Source organism: Struthio camelus, chromosome 20 (assembly GCF_040807025.1).
Source record: "Struthio camelus isolate bStrCam1 chromosome 20, bStrCam1.hap1, whole genome shotgun sequence".
Taxonomy (NCBI): domain Eukaryota; kingdom Metazoa; phylum Chordata; class Aves; order Struthioniformes; family Struthionidae; genus Struthio; species Struthio camelus.
This window is the reverse complement of record NC_090961.1, coordinates 2,310,829-2,330,994: the sequence shown is the minus strand read 5'-3', so window position 1 is coordinate 2,330,994 and position 20,166 is coordinate 2,310,829. Positions and strand designations below refer to the sequence as shown.

The 20,166-nt window shown below is 44.4% G+C and overlaps 4 protein-coding genes across 16 annotated transcripts in view; 1 reads left to right on the top strand and 3 right to left on the bottom strand.

Moving 5' to 3' along the window:
• The window catches only part of RC3H2 (ring finger and CCCH-type domains 2), a 39,910-nt gene extending 37,925 nt beyond the window's left edge, over nt 1-1,985 (bottom strand). For all 5 annotated transcript variants that reach the window (XM_068914614.1, XM_068914615.1, XM_068914616.1 and 2 more), the window contains exon 1: nt 1,815-1,985. The gene's annotated coding sequence lies outside the window, so the exon portion shown is untranslated. The remainder of the gene's footprint in view (nt 1-1,814) is intronic.
• Nucleotides 1,986-2,913: 928 nt separating this feature from the next.
• ZBTB6 (zinc finger and BTB domain containing 6) lies at nt 2,914-7,241 on the bottom strand. Its single transcript, XM_009689877.2, has one exon. It carries the CDS (start codon nt 7,163-7,165, stop codon nt 5,882-5,884), a length of 1,284 nt encoding a protein of 427 aa, XP_009688172.2. The 5' UTR covers nt 7,166-7,241; the 3' UTR covers nt 2,914-5,881.
• A 761-nt stretch (nt 7,242-8,002) lies between these two features.
• Nucleotides 8,003-15,328, bottom strand: ZBTB26 (zinc finger and BTB domain containing 26). Of its 4 annotated transcripts, none has more exons than XM_068914659.1 (3): nt 15,175-15,328; nt 14,485-14,534; nt 8,003-12,774 (listed from the first exon to the last, which is right to left on the bottom strand). In XM_068914659.1, the coding sequence occupies exon 3, from the start codon at nt 12,762-12,764 to the stop codon at nt 11,445-11,447; it is 1,320 nt and encodes a 439-aa protein (XP_068770760.1). In that variant the 5' UTR covers nt 12,765-12,774; nt 14,485-14,534; nt 15,175-15,328; the 3' UTR covers nt 8,003-11,444. The 4 variants fall into 4 exon arrangements, with proteins under 4 accessions (XP_068770760.1, XP_068770757.1, XP_068770758.1 ...); XM_068914656.1 differs by lacking the exon at nt 15,175-15,328 and adding an exon at nt 14,700-14,802; XM_068914657.1 differs by lacking the exon at nt 15,175-15,328 and adding an exon at nt 14,696-14,786.
• RABGAP1 (RAB GTPase activating protein 1) overlaps nt 14,793-20,166 on the top strand; it is a 79,246-nt gene continuing 73,872 nt past the window's right edge. For 3 of the 6 annotated variants that reach the window (XR_011135623.1, XM_068914633.1, XM_068914629.1), the window contains exon 1: nt 14,793-14,922. The gene's annotated coding sequence lies outside the window, so the exon portion shown is untranslated. Of the gene's footprint in view, nt 14,927-16,666; nt 16,686-17,543; nt 17,680-20,166 lie in introns of those variants that run through there. The other 3 variants (XM_068914631.1, XM_068914632.1, XM_068914630.1) reach the window with 3 other exon arrangements.

Sequence of the window (20,166 nt, the reverse complement as noted above, 5' to 3'; positions counted from 1 at the left end):
TCATGAATATTTATCAGAGAACGAGGACTCTTACATTCGGCTTAGTTCCCCATGTCTTTCAAATCCTTTTTTTATCACCATCTCCATTGCAATGCTCAAACCATATATTTTACACAAGAGAAATTCCATACACTAACATTTTGCAAATAACTTTAAGGAAATATTAATTCCGCTCTCTCAAACATCAGCAAGAACACAGAAGATTTTTTTAAGAAAAAAGAAAGCTTGTTAGAGTTTGTGGAGAATAACTTAGCATACCCACACGTATAGATACTATTCTTTTCAATAGGATTGTCCAAGCCAGTAAAGAGTGACTGTTTCTACTCATCTCATTAAAAGGTATACAAAAGCTTACCAAATAAAGTTTAAAGTATACCTAACAAAACAAATGCTACTAGCAATACCTTCTGTGTACTACAAATATTGTGTTTGTTATAAATCAAGTCCATGAATAGAAGTGATCAATGCTCAAGATCAGGACTAAAGTTTGAGATATCTCAAGGACTACCACTAAATCTGTTGGAATTTAATTGCTGGACAGAAATGAATGCAACAAGACAGGAACGTAAGTTAGTAAGAAACCTTTTCTTGCTGAAAGCTTTGCTCACGTTGCAAAAAAAAAGAGAGTTCGTTACAAAGGCACACAGGTCTTAGGAATGTGATGAATCACAATAATTAAGAATACAATGTTTCATGGAATAATACTTATGCTAGTAATAGAAGTTTCAAGTTCTAGAATTTCCACTTATATTTAGCACAGACTAAAGGTCAAATAACACTATTTTGATTCAGAACATTCACAATTGTACTTGTAGCTTGTCATTTAAAATATCAAGATCTCTTCTGCCTCAATAACATTATGATATAACCACAACATGTATTTTCATTTTAACATCGTGATACAGCTACAACAGGCATTAAAAAATGATCATGAGAGTGACTACGTTACAAGAATTACAATTAAACCCAGCTTTTTCAAGAGAAACCTTAACTTTGCGCTGAAAGACATAACAGGGGGGAAAAAAGATAAACAAACCTACATTGCAGATTTTCCCGGTTGCCAACCTAGACTTTGTTATTACTTTATCTCATTAGAGGCACCAGCCATCCCACTTTGAACCCTGACAGTAACTCAGCGCTCATCCCTCTCCAATCGCACCGCTACCCTTCCCTACGCTTTGTGCTGACTTCTACGCTCGACTTAAAACCCTCAACGCGTCGCGAGCATCAGCAGAACTAAGGCAAGCTTTTCCTGCTCAGAGGTTTGGTGCTTTTTTTTTTTTTTTTTTCGGCCTCCGCTTTACTCTTTAGATGCGGCACGCTGGGTGCAGCTTTGGGGCCTGTTTTCTGCCTCCCTTCAGGATTGCCTGAAGCGCAGCTCCGCAGCGGGAGCGGTGGGAACGCTCACTGCTCCCCACGGAGGACGCTCGGGTTTGGGGGGGGGGGGGGGGGCGGCTGCCGATGCCCTGAACGGGCCCTGCGGGCGGCAGCCGGGGGGGGGGGGGGGAAGGCCGCTGCCCTTCGCCGCCCGCCCGCCCGGCGCAGGGGAGGCCGCCGGGCCCGGCGCGGCTTCGCCCCCGCGCACCAGGCCGCTGTCAGCGGGCGGCGCCGCGCACCTGCCCCGCGGCCGCCACCAAATGGCTGCCCCGAGCGGCCCGGCTTGGCGAGGCGGCAGCAAGGCCTCACCCCCCCCCCCCCCCCGCCCCGGCGGGCTCCGCAGCGCCGGGACACCGGGAGGGAGGAGGAGGGGGGGGGGGGCGGCGCGGGCGGGGCCCGCCGGGTCACCGCGTCCGCCGCGCCCGGCCCGCTCCTACCTGCGCGTCGCGGGCGGCGGGGCCGGGAGCGGGCGGCGGCGGCCTCTCAGACGCCATGGGGCGGGCAGCGCGGCGCGGCCCGGCGGAGGCAGCGGCGGGGGCCTCGGCGGCGCCTCCTCATCGCGCTGACAGCCGCGAGCGCCGCCTTCCCCCCCCCCCCCACCCGACACCACCACCTCCGCCCCGCTCTCGCGAGACCCGCCCGCCGCCGCCGCCGCCGCGCCCTTGCGCGCGCCCCCACGTGACCGCCGCCGAGGCCAACGGCCGCCCCAGGGCATTGTGGGCGCCGCGGCTGGAGGACTACCAGCGATAGGGCGCCGCAGACGCGCCCTCCGAGGTGCCCCGCCGCCTTGCGAAGCGCAGTGAGGAGGGACCATAGAGCCGGCGTGGCAGACAGGCCCGCGCCGCCGCGCCCTCTCCCCCCCCCCCCCCCGCCTCGACGGCCGCGACCACCCCCCCAACATTTTACTCTTCTCATTATTTATATATTTTTCCACTGTGTATTTTTTTTTAATTAATAATTTTAATATTTTCAGTGCTGAAAATGAAGAGGGGAATGGAGGCCGCCTCTGGCGCGCATCACCCGCACAGAGGCAGCCAGGCCCGGGAAGAGGCGAAGCTGCCACACAAATCCCCCAAAAAGAGAGGGGGGGGGAAAAAAAGCCGTCGCGGGGCTCTCCGAGGCCGAGGTGAGGACAGAGGCAGCCTGCCTGGCTCACAGGGCTGCAGGGACCTTGTTGGTAGTTCCGGGGTTGCGACTTTATCGCAGGCCACCACAGAGCGAAGCCCGGGGGCCGCATCCCTTCGTTAGCCTGGCCCCTGCGTCGTGAAGAGGCTCAAAAACGGTTTTTAATCAAGGCTGAGATAGCGTGTATTTGTCATCTTTTTAGGATAAATCATTCATCGGTCTAATAACTGCTGATACGACCCTTCTGAGGGGAGGAAAAGGCAAATTGCTCACTGGCTGCCAGTTGAACACCGTATTTTGTTTGCATTTTTGTTTACTCGCCATATGTGGTCAAAGTATTAAATGTTAAGGTATGCACAAAATTATTTTACTGAGGTTAGAAGAAAGTATATGTGATTCTAAAAGAATGTCTTATTTGCATTTTCTTTATTAACGTTATGACTAGACAAGTGGTTACACGTAAGGAAAGGGGAGAGGAAACACCTTTTATGTGAAAATGTGCACAAAATCAGTTTTTGATAACAAAACTTATCAAGGACACACTCTAGCCACTGAACAGAACATGCAGTTGGCCCATCACACAACACAACTCCCTCTCATGTTTACATGCAGTACAACAGCAGAAAGAAAAACTAGCAGTCCTGCTCCCACAGAAGATGCACTTCAAAAGATCAGCCTCTATTTCCCCTTTGTCACATAGGGAAACGTCCATGCATACGCCTACAAGAATCAGTTAAACAAAACCCAACAAATGATCGTTTGGAGTGCTATCAATGAGAACCATACACTTACCAAAAATGCGTAGTAGCTGAACAAATTTAAGCATAGTTAAAACAAACCTGTCCCACAACTGCACGATACATTTATTTATTGAACTCCAGTTAACAGCAGCCCAGTGTAAAAAGAACGGGGGGAGGAAAACACAACATTTTCCTTATTTTATGACCTCTTCCAAGGATGAAGGACTTTATTTTAAATGAAGTGATGAAATTAAAAGCTACATACAAGCCTGTACATATACCCAAGTTAACGTCTGTAAATACAGGAATTGCAAGGGCATGATATTAGCATGCTTTTGAAAGTCAGGCTCTTAATTTTGATGCAATTAAGAACCAGAAATTAATGATATTTTGTGAAATACAAGCAAACTCGGTGCTAATCACAAGGTCAAAAAGGCTGTAAACACTGACTGATAATCACAAACAAAAGAAAACACTATGAAATGCAGTTGTTCCAAAAGGTGAGGCAGTTGCACCATAAGCAAGCTGATTCCCAAACATTAGCATGACAGTTACCGCAGCTGAAATCACCAAAACAAAGCAGATGATAAACTTTTAATACAAAGTAAGAGCAGAGACTGTGAAAGGTTGGGGTTTATGCCTAAAGTAATAGGTTCAATAGCCAATTTTAATTCACAGTTACACTACCTACTAACCTGGGCGTGTCATTTTTGTCACTATTCATAGGGACACACTGGTATGCAGACTTTGCATGCGTGCCTTTCTGATGAATCAGTACAATGAAGGAGTCCTTCAGAAGTCAACTGTATATGTAAAGTCAAGCACTTTTTTTGGTGAATTTTTGGAGGAATACAGCACTAGTGGCTCGCTCAGCTTCAGATTGGTGACAGAACATACTACTAGTCTATCTAGACTACGTTCCTTTTGAGGAAGGCATACACGACCAACCATAATAAAGCCTAGTGTGAACTGGGACCTGCAAATATCACTGCAATCCAAATAATATGCATTTATCAATAAAGCACTGAATGATATCAAATGAAGAGCTTAAAAATCCATCCTGAAGCAAGACTCTTCATTTTACGCTTCCGATAGATAAGACAGTAGTAACACTGGCAGAGCTGACCATTCCTATTACAATAATAGGAAACAGCATAGTGTGTGTTCTACATACCCAAACCCTCAAGAAGCTGATGCATAAAACACCAAACAATGACTGATGCACTCATAGATACATGCGTGGAAAATAAGTTAAGCCCGTTAACTGACATTACAAACTGTTGTCTTACATTTTAAAAACAGGCAAGTTATGCAGCACAAGTGGCAGACTTCTGCAGCAGACGCGCTCAGAGCTAGAACTTCACAACAGCTCCTCTGAAACTTGAGGGAAGGTATTAATCTCGTCTGTATCACGAAAGGGTATAAGAACTACTGCTTCTGCTGATTTGACAGAATGTAAAGTAAGTAGCATTATTCATAGTAACAACTGCATTGCCTGTTCATTCATATCACAGTAAGCGGAAGTAACATATACCAGTCAAAAACAGGTACGAGATAAAGATTCTGAGTTACAGGGCTTTCGATGCTTGTGATGAAACTGAAATGACCCTTGACAAAGTACAAACACACCTACCCAAACACACACAGTACTGTTTTACTGTATCACAGAATTAGAGTATGAGAAAACCGCTACGTCTTAACTCTTCCTTTTAAGATACAAAGGATGATTTTCAAAATGAATATAGTAACCGCTATTACATAACAGCGCACAGCTCAAGTTTTCACATTAGTGTATATATCCAGAATTTGTAAAAAAGAAGACAAATATAACAGTACACCTCAGCAAATGGGACTAACTTAGAATTAGTCAAATAAGGCTGCTAAACACCACCATGACAGAAGAAATGTGATCAGAAGAAAGTTTAGAAAAATTCACAAGTCATTCATAAAACTGAATGCAAGTCCTTCTAATGAGGCTATCCAGTTAAAAATGAATTTCAAGGCAATAACGTTTGCTTTTGTCTTTTACCAGTTCTCTATTTGTAAAAGGCAACTTCAAAGCTTCCTTGACTATAGTTTGTTTGCTCGTTGGTTAAATATCACAGACTTGAGTGAGACAACATGCTTTCTTTTTGTGGAAAGAACCAGCAACATTTGGTCAAGTACAGAGCTGATTTCACCATGAAATGATACATGAAATGGGTACAGGTGATTGAATAAACATCCCCTTTCCTTAGCCATTATGGATCAGGAACATCATGGCTCAGGCTTCAGCTTATTGCAGTATCAACAATACTTTGAAAACTGGCAGCACCTGCCCTCAAAACAGCGGAGTGCAAAACGCAATTAGGGGAAAAAAAAAACAACGTGGAACAGATATCCACATCAGGGATAGTAGAAGAGAAGCATAAAATCATTTCCCATATTTTGTGGTTTACTTTCAAATACTAAACACCTTCTGAACACTTACACCAATAGCAGCCTAAATACAACAGGCGAGTTCACTACGAGCAAGGCCTGTCTTTGATCATCCATCACATATTTATGCTTCTGTCTGTTAAGGGGGGGATCCATTGAACATCTAGAATATCACTAGACAGGAGCATCTGGTGGAGCCTGGCTCCACATCTGCCCATCTATTAATCATAGTCTATTTTAACTTTTGTAATACTGGTCAGGTTTGGTTTTTCACTGCTACTCCTTCCATGAACAGAAGTCAGGTGCTTTTTAAGAGCAGACTTGTGTTTAAAGTCCATGTCACAACAATGACACTTGTAAGGCCGATCACCGCTGTGTATATTCAAGTGGTCCTGCAGCGTACTTTTGGCAGTGAACGTCTTCAAGCACACCATGCACTGGAAGGGGCGGATACCCATGTGCCCCCGGATGTGTCTGTTGAGATTCTTTTTTTGCGTAAATGTTTTGCCACACTGCAAACACAAGAAGAGTTTGTGCATTTTCAGATGTCTCAGGTAGTTCTCAAGATGCAGAAACCCCCTCGGACACTTTGGACATTGGTGCCGCCATGAATTACTAGCATCATCCAGACTCTGAAACCCATTCATCACGCTAGAAGTTCCTTCTGGATTATCACTGACAAAAGCCTGAAAGCGATTTCCTGACATTTCTGTATTTCTGCTTTCAACTGTAGAATTTATCAGAGAGTGCTGGGTTTCTGGAAAATATAAGCTTGTTTTAGAGGAAGTGCAAGGCTGAGGAAAATGATCGTTTTCTATGTTAGCTGCGCCCATAGAATCCATTCTGAAGATACAAATTTCATCATCCTTATAACCTATTTCAACCGTGGGTATTTCTGGGGTTTTGGCGTCCTTCCTTTCTGACGTTAAGCTCTGCGCTGCAGGCCGCGAGCTATCCCCCTTCTCCTGTTTAATGGCATACTCTAAATTAACCGGGCTATCTTCAGAAATCTCAATTATCTCACAGTCTTGATCTAAAGCATCATCCCTACTTCTCAGCTCGGCGTCTGAGGAATGACACCTTTCCGCGTCCTGATCGCCGCCCTCCACGGACGCGTCGATTTCCAGGTATTTGGAGAGCGCTTCGGTGCACTTCTCCACGATGTGCACCATCTGGAGATAGCTGGCGGCGGTGAGGTACTTGAGCAGCTCCTTCTTCTTGACCTCCAGCGCGCCGGTGTAGCAGGAGAGCAGCAGCTTCCTGCCCACCTCGGCGCTCTGCAGGATGCTGATGCGCACCTGCCGCGACTGGTTGAGCAGGAACTGGTCGCGCATGAAGGCGGAGCAGGCGGCGAAGATCACCTTGTGGCCGGGGAACTCGGTGTCGTTGATGTAGACGGAGACGTCGCAGAAGAGGTTCTGCTGCCGCAGCAGGTTCATGCGCTGCAGCACCGCGTCGCCCTGCTGCGCGAACTGGAAGCGCAGCACCTCCGAGTCGCAGGCCATGGCCGCGGCCGCGCAGCACCGCGCACCCAGCCCCGCTGCCGCCGCCGCCGCTCCGCGCTCCGCCGCGCCCCGGCAGCGCTCCCCGCGCCCGCCCCGGAAACGCCGCCGCCGCCGCCTTCCGGGGGCGGGGGGCGCCCGCCCGCCCCCGCCGGGAAATGAGAGCCGAGAGCAGAGTTAGCAGCACGTTTATTGAGCACTTGGCACTGCTACAGCGGGGGGGGGAGCCGGGCGCGGCGGCGGCGAGCCCCCCCTCCCCGCCTGCTTTGGTGAAAGGACTTCTGCCTGGCCGCTGAAGAGGTAGCTCATGCTCCGTCTGCATTCGTGCAGTCTCCGCGGAGAAACCTGCCTTCTCCACCACGAGCCAACTCCCCCGCCCTCCCCCCTGTTTGTGTTTTGGGGGGCGGAGGGGGGGGGGGAAAGCAGGATTTAACACGACTTCAGATTTTTAACACGACGTTGGAGCTCTCCGCTTGCCTCGCCTTTCGATTCTCGCGCCTCGCCTTCGCCTCCTCCCCGTGACTCCAGAACCAAACCAGCCCCGCGCAATCCATTCTTACGTTATTTCGGCGGCAGCTAAGTTTTGCCGAAAAGCTAGGGGAGAAAGACTGACATTTCCGTTACATCAGTTACGAAATTGCAAAACATTTCTTCTAAAAAGAAAAATAAATTAAGGAAAGACTCGTCCCTGATCTATATAGGAGGCTGTGTAGCTGCGTCGTTTTCTCTGGGAATGTACGCTACACCATCCAGAAAGGCAGTAAGCCTAAGCCCCTGGCAAATCTAAGTGTTCTAAGAATTATCTTCTCCTATATCAAATAAATAAATAGAATGCCAAAATAATAATAAAAAAACCCTAAAATATATTCAAGGAGTTATTTAAGTATTTTTGTAATAGACCTCGGCTATTTTTAGGATATGCAGGAAGTTTTACAGCACATTAAACTGTGAGACTATCCACTTACCAGCAAATAGTATTCTACACATCAACACACAGATTATGGTTAACTGCCATAGGCCTCATCTGAGTATGTAGCATCAGTAGCAACAACCAACGGATCTAGTCTTTCGCTAATCAGAACGTTGCAACAAAGACAACATTTTACATATGTGAACGATTAAGTTCATCTTATTCTATCACCAAGCTGCCTCTGGATATTTGATTTATCATAATCCTCGCTCCATTTTAATCCATAATTCAGACAAGAAGTGTTAGCCAGATGTTTTCTTCCTAACACCTCTTCTATATTCTTTACTTGTTTGCCCCGTAAAGGGGCAAACTTTACATAAACTCTACCACCAGTGTACGTTTATTGTGCCATCAGCATATTGCCACCTTAGACCTCCTCCTTCTGAAGTCACGTAGCCGTCTCCTGCATAAATCTTTTGCTCTGCACCTTTTTGCCAGGCCAAAAGCACAGACGTTAGTAAGAAGTCACTCTTCATCCAACAGATACATCCATTGTCATTGAAGAAGCAGTCTTCTGCATTTCTCCTTTTTCCTATTTATTTCTGCCATAGTCTCACCAAATGACCACAAGCAAGCTTTTATCTGAAAGGCCAGCAGTCTCAGCCTTCTCAACAGTCGACACCACCACAGCACAGGGTGCATTCAAAACCTATATATCTTGACCAAACCATTTTTTGTTTCGTAGGAGAACCCCTTGTCTCTTCATATCAGCTTCAGTTCACCCACGGCTACTTCAGTATGCTGTATGCTCTTTGCAGCTTCATAATTCCACGAGGAACTTCCCAGTTAGACAAAGCTCTCAATACTGTCCATTTTGTTGCCACTTTTTCCTAGCCTTTGTAGAGTTTTATTCCTTTCTCTGGCAGAAGACCATTTTCTTTATCAAGTCCATACCGATACACAGTTCACTAGTCCCTTACAGCATCTTGACCTGGCTCTGCAAGCTCTTATTCTCCATATCTATCTTCTTTTTGATGTTAGAGCTATAACGTGTTTCCATATAGTGAATAACATATTATCAAAATGTTTGAACTACACAGAAGACTCTGCCTGAAGTCAGAATGCAAGTGTCAGATGTAACTACCACAGTCTTACTTAGCTCAAAAGAATTCTGAAAGCAAGTTACTTAAGAGGAAAAACAGTTTTGCTTCCCATGCAAACCTATTTTCTGCCCCAGGAACCTGAATAATAATTAAAAAAAAAAAACCCAACAGTTAGATTTTTAGACCTAAGTATATTTGCTACAACTTGAAAGGTGTAATGCCCTGACTCCGTTTCCATTGCTTACTTCATAGCTATCCATCTAACAGTCCATGTAACAGTCAAGTACAGTAGTATAAAACTCAATTGCGAAAACTGATTCACAGAATCACCTTGCTTTTTCTACTTGAGGGTATGTGGACTTCTGAATACGTTTTGCAAGATTAACACTTTTTACAGTCCATCAGTGTAATGTCTGCAGTAAGGAACTTGCGGTTTCTACATACACATATCTGAAGATCAAGACCAACTTTTGATAATTACATACAAAACATTTTTTGCTCTAACACACCTTTGGTCATACCTGTTTAGCATTTTTAACCGTACAATAGCAGCCTTACCCCTTCCCTCCCTCCCTTCTTTCCTCCCTCCCTCCTTCCCCCCCCCCCTTCAAACACACAAACAGTACTACATTTAGTAGGAAGCATAATCTCAGCCTCATGGCAAACCTTGTGGAAAAGAGCTGCGTTGGAAGAGATACTTATTCCAAATATGAACAGCAATTCTCTACTGAGGGTTAGCCATTTGATTATTGGTCTATGCTACACTTCAATATAATAAGAGTGCTGTTCTACTGGGAATGGTGTTCTTCAGATGAGAAATTAGGTTCTTTCAGCCTGATTGGGATGCGGATAATTCCACGGCACTTTTAAGTTATACAGTGTAATTCCAGAATCCCAATTACCATGCCATTCCCGCTATGTCTGATGTTTAAGGCGGTATATAAGAGGTATTGCTGAGTAATAGCTGATATATTAACCTATAGAAATTGTGCTACCTATACCTCATCCTAGGCTCTGTAAAACACTAACGGTCATGAACTCTGTAGGTCACTTAAAAACAAACCCCCCCCCCCAAAAACGAAAAAAACCCTGCATTCTTTGAATGTCCAGGAAATCAAAAAAACCTTTACGTTAATGTTCTTACGGCAGGTTTTTTCTTTGCTTTTTTTTCCCAAGTTTACTGATATGCGACCCTTATTAGATATCGAGGACAGACACACAAGAACTGAGGGGGAAAAAAGAAAAAAAAGCATGGAGTTATACCTTGCAGCTTTTAAAACAGATTCTTTTCACAGTGTCAAAAAGTAGTATTTTTCCACTCCAGCTTTGCTCTAAAACCAATTCTGAAAGTAACAATTCTTTTTTGTTTATATGAAGCAAAATTTATGGAAGATAGACAATAATGTCTAGTTTTGAAGTTTTTCGTTTGTCTCAGTACATACAGCGGTGAGTGCCCTTGAATAATCCTAGGTATGACAGCATAAGAAATAGGCCACACCTGGACTCTAGGCAGCCAGCCTTATGCATTCCAGAGCTGCAATTTATTCTCAATTTGAACAGTTCTATGCAATGATCGACTAACCCTGCCAAAGCATTCAGGGCTTTATCTTTTTATAATGCATATCTAGGTTAAAAACCCTGAGAGCTTTTAAGGTAGTGTTCAGTGACAACAGGAGTTTCTTGAAATAGTTTAGAAAGGGCAAAAAAGTGACATAAAAATACTTCATTTTCACTGTAGGGGTCTAGGGTAAGATCAGAGAAAGGTAACTTTTAACAGGTAAGTTTAAAACAAATTAGCATTTAACTATATGGAGTGCTTTCAGTTATCCAGTGCTTAAAAAAACAAAAATTAAAAAAAAAAAACAACTGGGTTATCTCACAGACTTGTCCTCTTTGCTCTTTCCTCCATCTGCCCAGACACAGAGAGGCCTCTAACTGTACAGCAGATGGTTTACTTGCAGCCCACAGCAACAGTCTTTCAAAAGGTGTTAGTCTTGAGTCTCCTAATCAGAGAGAAATGAAGCAATTAACCCCATAATCCACAGTAGAGACACAGACAGAAACCTGAAGGAAGATTGTTATTCACAGAAGATATCAAGTAAGACTACGAACGATGGCTGAAGACCTGCCAGGTTTTGCAATCTAACCCTCCATCCATCCATCCATCCATCCGTAGCCTCTCAGGGCATACCACTAGTTTAGGTAAGAGCCCAAACCAACTGTTTGCTCCTCTCACTCATGATCCCTACAAAGGGCTGTTTTTAATTGCTTAGTTGACGCAGGTACTATCATTTCTTAAACTCAGCACAGCCTGAGGCAGTTTCCCTGCATCCAGTACCTGGCTTGCATCAGCTTGCTGACAGACCTTACTGTCTGTAGCAGTGCTACATGTGAATGAATCAAAGTCCACTGTTATATCTTGAACGTTTCTTTCATTGGCATTGTCAAAGCTATTTTTACCATGCAGCTGTTTAAGATGTTTCCTCAAAACAGGTTTATGTGCAAAAACCATGTCACAGTAGTTACATTTATGGGGCTTGTCCCCACTGTGCAGGTTGAGATGGTCCTGTAAGGAACATTTCTGAGAGAACGTTTTCCCACAGATCTTACATTGGAAAGGTTTGATGCCTGCATGCACTCTCATGTGCCGATGGAGATTGCCTTTCTGAGTGAATGTCTTGCCACAGAGAAGACACATAAATAGTTTATGCATTTTTAAGTGATTAGCATAGTTTTCCAGATGCCGAAATACTCTTGTGCACTTTGGACACTGATGGTGCCATTGGAGACCTTTGTCTATACCTCGGTTATTAGGCCCAAACATATCTTTAGAGGCCAGAATGATGTTGTCACTGCCAGCGTATGAAAGGGCATAGTTATGGAGGTGGTTTTGCTCCATTTCGCTTGCTCTGTTTTCAACAGTGGAGTTGATTAGAAAGTGTTGAGGCTCTGATGAATGCAATGCAGTTTGTTCAGAAGAAATAAACTGGTTCTGATCTTTCTTATTCCTAACTTCTGTTACCTCCCCAATAGACTCCACCTTGATGATCTGAATATCACTGTCCTCCATGTCCATACTGTCTTCTGAAGGCTGAATACAAGGTGAATCTTGTTGTAGAGAGTCTTCATCTCCTTGATGTTCCTTCAACTCAGAAGAGTCGCTCTGCTGTTCACACTCCTCCTTGCTCTCCAACGGCTGCTTCGGTTTTATGAACTTCCAGAGTGCCTGTGTACATCGTTCAACAATATGGCTCATCTGCAGAAAGCTTGCAGCAGTCAAATAGTTTACCAGTTCCATTTCAGGAAACTCCAGAATGCCACTGTAACAGGATAAAAGCAACTGCCTCCCCACTTCCGAACTTTGCAGTATGGAGATTTTTACCTCTCTAGAGTCATTTAATAAGAACTGATCTCTTAAGAAGGGAGAGCCAGCAGCAAATACAATTTTATGCCCGTGAACTTCAATGTCATCTATATGGACCACGACATCACAAAATTTGTTTTCTTCCCTTAGTTTGTTCATTTTCTGTAACATCGAATCCCCATAATTGTCAAATTTGAAGTGAAGAATATCTGATCTTTCTGACATTTTGGCACACCTAAGAAAAAGCAGCAAGGAAAAAAAAAAAAACAAATGAGAACTTTTTTTTTTTAATGTATGCAAGTTAGCAGGGTCTAAAGTAATGATATGAACTGTATTTAATCTAATGTTAGGTTTAGTCATAGTTAAAACACTCAAATCCATAAGAAGTTTCAACTCAAGAAAGCAAGCTTACTCCTCACTGTGCAGTATTGTTTTCTGAATCTGATGTAGTTTGAATATGAAGTAGATATGATAGGATATAAATTCTATCTCAACAGAAGTAACTATAACTTCAGCTAACTTGTCTGGATATTTCAGTTTACATTGCCTTGAAGTTTTTTTTTTCTTTTTTTTTTTTTTTAACATCAAAGAGACAAACTTCCATATGGCCCCTTGTTACACAAATTATCCCTTCTAGGCTCTCTCCTTTGAATACCTGGGGAATGCAGGAAGTCTTGTTTCTTGTCTTCTTCTTTGGAAGATCACTCCTTTAGGAAGTTTGTTCTTGTTTGAAAGTATTTGGAATGAAGAACAGTAGATCTTCCATAAACCAAATATCAATTTTTTGTCTTTCTACAGTTCTTGTAAGAATTTATAAGACTACACTGATTCTTGATGAAACACTGTTCATGCAATCCTGCCAGAGAGCAGGGATTGCAGGAAGTGAAGAAATCGCAGCAGACTAAACGATGCAAGATTTGGTGAGATAAAGAAACAAGACAAAGTAAAACTTATACCTCACAACTATTAAACACCCCCCATAAAGCTCAAAAGGAAGCTTTGAGGTTTATAGATAAAAGCAAATACTGCTCTCTTGGGGCATGAAATATTAGCTCAGCGTAAACAACAGGAAATGGAGTCGTGCCTAGTGTAAATGAATGAATACATAAGAAAGGGTTCAAAGAAGAACATTTTTGAAAGTATCTGCTGATAATCAGGGTTGTTCCAATTTGCTTATCAGATATAATTCTGAGACTTGAATGTTGAGAGCAATCAGAAAATCTCCTTGCTATGTGAGTCCATCAAGTATATCTTCCAGTATATGACACGCTAGATCTACCAGAGGATTTCAAAAAACTTCACAAACAAGGGACCACTGAAAGTTCAGAAACAGATGGTAGCATCATCCTGTATGAATCTATCGAAAGTAGAGCCACAAGTGTCAAGCAGTCATCCCGCACACAGCGCACCTAACTTGTCCCATTCCCAGAGTAAAAAGATCAACTTTGTGAGGCACTATAGCCTTTGGCAAATCTAAACTGTAGCAACAGAACATCATGAAATATCTTCAAGGAACTTCAGGCGTTATAAAACTACTCTTTTTTGTTTTTTTTTTTCCCCTTGGCCTCGATGAAGGCAGTCTACCTGCGAGCATGCTTTTTCTACAGGTAATTAGGCCCTACGTGAAGAACTACAATACACGCGGAGTTAAAGCGCCCATGCCGAAATCGCAGAGTATGATGCTGCTGACAGGCACAACTAACCCAGCCGCTTCCCCTCAGCGCTCCTCGGGCGGGTTATAAAAGCCACATCGCCAGAAACCGAAAACGGGTGACTTGCCTCTACACACTACTGAACTCCAAAAAAAAAAAAAAAAAAAAAAAAACAAACCAAACCAAAACCCAATGAGCCCCAAACCCTCCCCCCGCGGGAGCGGCAGCCCAAGCCAAACTTCTGGACCGGCTTGCTGGCCGCCCCGGGCCCCGCGGAAGGGCAGGGCAGGTACCTGCAGCGCCGGGCCGCGTCCGCCGCCGCCGCCGCTCCGGCTACTCAGACCTGGAGAGGGAGGAGAGGCGCCGTGAGCCGCCGCCGCCGCCGCGCCCCCCTCCCGCCGCCCCCCGGCCCGCGGCGCAGGCGGCGGCCGCCGGAAGCGGAAGCCGCGCCGGGCCGGTCCCCATCCGCTTCCGGGGCCCGCCCGCTCTCCGCCCCCGCGGCACCTACGGCGGCGGCGGCCGCAGCAGTAGCAGCAGCCGACGACGACGACGACGACAGCGACAGCGGCGACTCGGAACCGCATCGTTCCGCCCCCGGAAGCGCTACCCCGCGCCCGCCCCCGGAAGAGGAGCCTCCCGGGGCCGCCTCCCCTCCGCTGGGGTCACGTGGTGGGGGCGGCGGCGGCCGGGCCCGGCACCGGCACCGGCACCGGGGGGCGGCGGCGGCCGGGGTAGGTGAGGTTCGCGCTGCGCGGCGGCGGCGGCGGCGCCTCAGGCCCGCGGGGCTCGTCCGGTGCCGCCGCTCTCCCGCCGCCTGTCAGGGGCGGGCGGGGGGCCGGGAGCGCCGCGGCCGGGCCGGGCCCGTCGGTGTCCGGTTGCCGCCGGCTCCCCCTCACGCGGCGGCCGCGCTGGCGCCGCGCTTCATCCCGCGGCGACCCCCCCCTTCCCTCCTCCTCCTCTCCATGTTTTGTTTTGTTTTTCACCTGAAACGCCCCCGGAAGGTAAATCCTGAGGGCCGGCTGGGTTGTTCGGCGTGAAAACGGAGGGGAAAGCTACTCTGAAAACAGGCGTTAGCTTAAAAACAGCAAGGAGAGGTTGGAGGCGGGCGCGGTGGCCCCGGGGGGGTTTCGTCCGAGCGGTTCTGCCTCCTCGAGTTATGGGGGGGGGGGGGGATCCGGGAGGAGCTCGGGGGAGAGGGAAAAGACGCGTTTTTGTCCCTAAAACGCCAGTTGGAGATCAAGTACTTGTTCGGCTCTGTCGTCGTGCAAACGCAGCTCGGTCTGTGCTCTTGGTCTGCAGTCCCGCAGCGGTTTTGCTTGCAGGGTTTTGTTGAAGCTAGCTCGACGGGACTCCTGAGATTTTCTCTTTTAGCCGCTTTGTTAGCGGATGCTGAGCGGCACGGGCTTCCCCGTTGCTGATTAAATTACAGAGGCGCCATCATTTTGTTTGAAGGCTTCTGCTTATCGTTAAAAGGCCAAGGACCTGGGCAAACTTATGCTTGTGCGCACAGTAAACAAATTAGCAGGGGGAGCTTGGCACAGGGGTTTCCTTTTGCTCTGCAAATCCTAGCGCAGACAGCTTTTGGTAGCGTGTATCAGATGTAACTCCCCTTTTCAGTTCTGTGTTAAGATTTCACAATATATTTTTGAAGTGCTATGTTTGTCGGGTAAGCAAAACTGTACGTCTCCATTTGAATCTTAATGAAAGCAGAGAGGAGCTGCAGAAGCGTTTACAGCAGCATCTCCAGGGTTTCTTTCACCTTTACCTGGTGTCCCATCCACCAGCGTCTGTTGTGTCCCGGCTCCCGCCGCGCAGACGGGCGCGGAATGCGCTGCAAGCGTGGACAGAGCGTTCACGGTTAATTCATTGCAGTGACGTTCTTGTGATGGTCGAGCTAAGGCAGTGTCAGCGTTTCTTTTATAAACCACTGTTTCCCAGGACCTGCGGGCTGTTTCTGGGGTTGGGGAATTTGCTTGATACAGGAGCCTAACGTTAGACTTTTATCCTCCGAGTGAACGGTTCAAATTAACCTTCAAAGTAAAATTAACAGATTTACAATTGTTGCCACATTAAGGTTTGTTAACAAAGATTGCACTAGCTTAACTCTTGCCTGATTCCTGGGTTTTTATATACTGGATAACAATGCAGTCAGCTTCCTGAGGTCTGTACTAGTCTGCTCTGGAGCAAAAAGAACAGGGGCGCTGAAATTTGAGGCAGCATTGTCTTCCAATAAATACCCTGTTTTCATCTGGCTCTTGAGGTTAGTGGGAACATCTGTGGCTGTCAGAGTATTTCAAGATAAACGGAAAAGTTAGTACTGTTGTTGCTGTCTTTTTTATTCATCATTCTCTTTAGTCATTTTAAAAATTTATTTTCACATGCAGTATTCCAGTGGCTTTCTTGCTTCATTTTGAGTGCAAAATACTTCTTATTTCTTTTGAGAATATGGTTTGCATGGGGAAGGAAAGACTGTAGCTGTTTCCTTGAAAGAGAGGTAGGTAAAGGTCAAACATGATAATGCAGACTAATCATGTGATATGTGAGAGGAAAAAGGTTGCTAGCGATTCATCTTCCTTATATGTTTTTTCCCCAAAGCTTCAATAAAAGGCAGCCTATGTGTATGCGCTCAGCAAAAGTCAAACCACAGCTCCTTTTCCACGTGTTTGTCAGTGTGACATCAGATTTCTTTTGCTGCTCAGACTAAAACACCTGGTGCAACTGCCTGTAGTTACAGCAGCGTACTGTAGCATTTGCCAGTTTTTTTTCAGGACTCACTGTGTATTTATAAAACAACAAACATACACTGTTTAAATTGTGAAGGAGGAAAAAAACCTCAAATGTCAAAGAATGTGAACTGAGAATTCTAAAGAATGCTGGCTGGCTTGTCGTAAAAGAGCTTTGCAAAACATATCGCAAAACTTCTGAATTCTGCTACAGATTCCACTTACTCATGCTTGTTAAGATGATAATGATGCAAACTAGGAAAGCAGAATTTTATGTTTAAATAGAATTGTACTGAATATTATTGGGGAGTTTCACATACAGCTAGAAAAATAAAAACAAAATGTGTTATTTTCAGTGGATGAATTTGATTTGAGTCAATCACCTCAGAGTCTTGGCTTTATGCTGTCCCATTTTTTTTGTTTCCACGTAAACTTAATGTTACACTTAGTGCTTTTATATTTTAGGAGGCAGAGGATATAGATTTATTCTGCATGCCAAGATTTTTTATGTTGTTGTTCAAGGTTACTAGAGAATGCAATAATTCAAGCAACAGTTTCATTAATATTATTGTATCGTTCTTCTGTGTGTTCTTCATCAGCTATACTATAACTTTCTGGAATCACTACAGGAGCTGCTGCTGAAGTGTAGAAGTTGAGGAAGATAAGAATGGGAAAAAAGTCACCTTTCTTCTCTAGTTTGCACACCTGTTCTCATGCTTATGCTCTCTCCTGCCTTGAAAACCTAAAAACTTAAGTTTACAATTGGTTAGTACCAAATAATAGTGTAGCATGTTGTGGTGGTATCCGTTTCTGTCTTGCATGCCCCTCTGAATTCTGTGCTAAGGGTGCTACGTCTACTCTTCATTTCAAGGTAACTTCTGTTTAAACGGTCAGAGAAGTTCACAGCAGAAATGTATTGATTTTTTTGCTCGTCTTGCGGCTTTAATGTGTAGCTATGGATGTTCTAAATAGTGAAAAACAGGTGCTCCCTTGGAAAGGCAATGAAACCAGCTGTAGTTACTATGCCTCGCTCGAGCTGTTGTACATGTCTCAAAGTGGCATTCAAGCATCAGTGTTTTTCTACAATAGTGTAAAATGGAAGGTTTCTTTTTTTATATGCTATCTACTTTGAGCTCTTAAACTAATTCTGGCAGTACTTGTGAGGAAAATCTTGCTCACAAGTGCAAGTCATACACCAAATACTTGGAAGCAGGTAAGCAAGAAAAGACAAATATTTTAGAAAGCTATTGACCTAATCTTGAACTTTGATAGGTTTGCTTCCTGTGGCTTGAGATTTTAGTGTGGTAAGTGGTGTCTTTGCTGTTTGTTTGAATGTGAACAGAGGGAGTGAGGTAAGGTGTTGCTGCTGTTTGATTGCTTTAGACAGAAACAAGAATGTTTAAAAATGATAGTTTGATTCCTGGCCTTGCGTTGTGGCCGCGTATAATAACAGCAAGCATAGAGTGAACATGAATTGTGTTCAGAATTAGAATTTAAAATAAAACTAAAAACAGTGACCCAGGAGCCAGCCGCGTTGCTCTTCTCATTTTGCAGCTTTTTCCAATGGTCTTTTGTGTGAGGAGAGACAAGGGTACCCTTTAATTACATAGGTGAGCAAAGAAATAAGTTAATAAAAATTAGCCTCTTAGTTTTACCTAGACATTCTGTCCGCGACAGAGGCGTAAAGACACCTTCAGGCAAATACTGCATTACTGCAGTGTAGTTTTATGTCAAGAACTAAACTATGCTAAATTTGAAAGCTCATTTTTATTTATGTTGAAATGAACCAAAGCTGCTTTTGTTGAAAGGAATAATACATTGGCTCTCCTGAGAAATATTAAAACTTGAGATCTACGTACGGCTGGGGGTCTCTTCTAGATTGCTAAACTGTGAGAACAGAAAACTTAAGTTTCTTAGAGAAGTTGCAGATATCGCTAAAGGGCACTGCCACCGCTGTTGTTTTTTTGTGCTGCTTGTTTCCAGAAGAGCTGTAGGCCTGCCACGTTTAATTGCTCTGCTAGTCTTTGATGTGTGCCCTTCTTGACTGGCCTTATTTTAATGAGCTCATGGGCTTTCTGTTGTGGATTTTGCCGTTGTGAGTTTTATGGTTTAGGTAAAATGATCAGTGAGGCAATCTGCACAAAGCAAAGTGATCTAAAGTAGCATGTAGAGGAAATAAAATGCATGCAAAGTAAAGTGTGGGAATATGGAAATTTTAGTTAAGACACGATTTTAGTATTTTTGGTATTTTAAGATGGTATTTTTACAGCTTGGCTATTTGAGCATTAATTCTGTGAATTCTGTGGTTGATTCCCCAGCGGCTGGGTAATTGTGCCTAGCCTGCTGATACATCACTAATATACAAAAGCTTCTTACTGTAGTCCACTACACAGTCCCCTTCCCAGTGCTTTTTTTATCTCATGTAGTTTCAGTAAGACTTTTGCTCAGTATAAGGTTGGCAGAACTGGGCTAATCAGGACCTTCTGTTGTTGCAATTCTGTATTGTGAAACTGCTGTAGGGGTTAGACTAAGCCCAGCTGTGTTCCAGGATCGAGTGTGGTGTCTGTTTACACACCACACTGTACTAAAAAAAAGGAGTATGCAAAAGCACAGCATACTTTTTTTTTTTTTTTCTCTTTAATTGAAGTTTATGCTGGTGAGAGGTGCCAGAATGAAAGAGTTTGGAAATAGATGAAATTGACGTTTCAAGCCAGACACAGCACACCAAAATAAATTGCTGAATTGATCCTTGCCTAGATGATCTTTACAGCTGCTTATGATCAAAGCCAGCTTTTCTACTCATGCTGTCTTACAGAGCAGCAGATATGAATTTACACTGTTTGAATGAAAATAATAAAGCCAAAGGGTTATCAAAAGTTTGAAGCTTGTTTTTATTTTGTGTTTCAATTTATTCAGTTTAGTTATTTTTAGATGATCTGTGTATAATAAGGAACTTCTACAGAAATGTGTTAATGTGAATTCTTTAAATAAAATTGTCTTTAAAAAATAAGAACTGTGTCCCACCTTTAAGGTGTTAGCAAATAATACCAAATAGGCACATACAGTGGGTAAAACTTGGCAGAATATATAAATTTCTCAGTCACTAATTCTCATTGAAAGTCAGTGGATTTTATGATGTTTTTGAAAGGGATATCTAAATATCATATGTGCTTTTGAAAATTATACCCAATAATAGCAGGTGTATTGTTATTCACGCACAACCCACGTCTGTTCTTCCTCTTGCATGTTGCT

What these genes read in the sequence shown, in the direction of transcription:
- ZBTB6 (XM_009689877.2), bottom strand. Translation starts at nt 7,165, where the DNA reads ATGGCCTGCGACTCGGAGGTGCTGCGCTTCCAGTTCGCGCAGCAGGGC.
- ZBTB26 (XM_068914659.1), bottom strand. Translation starts at nt 12,764, where the DNA reads ATGTCAGAAAGATCAGATATTCTTCACTTCAAATTTGACAATTATGGG.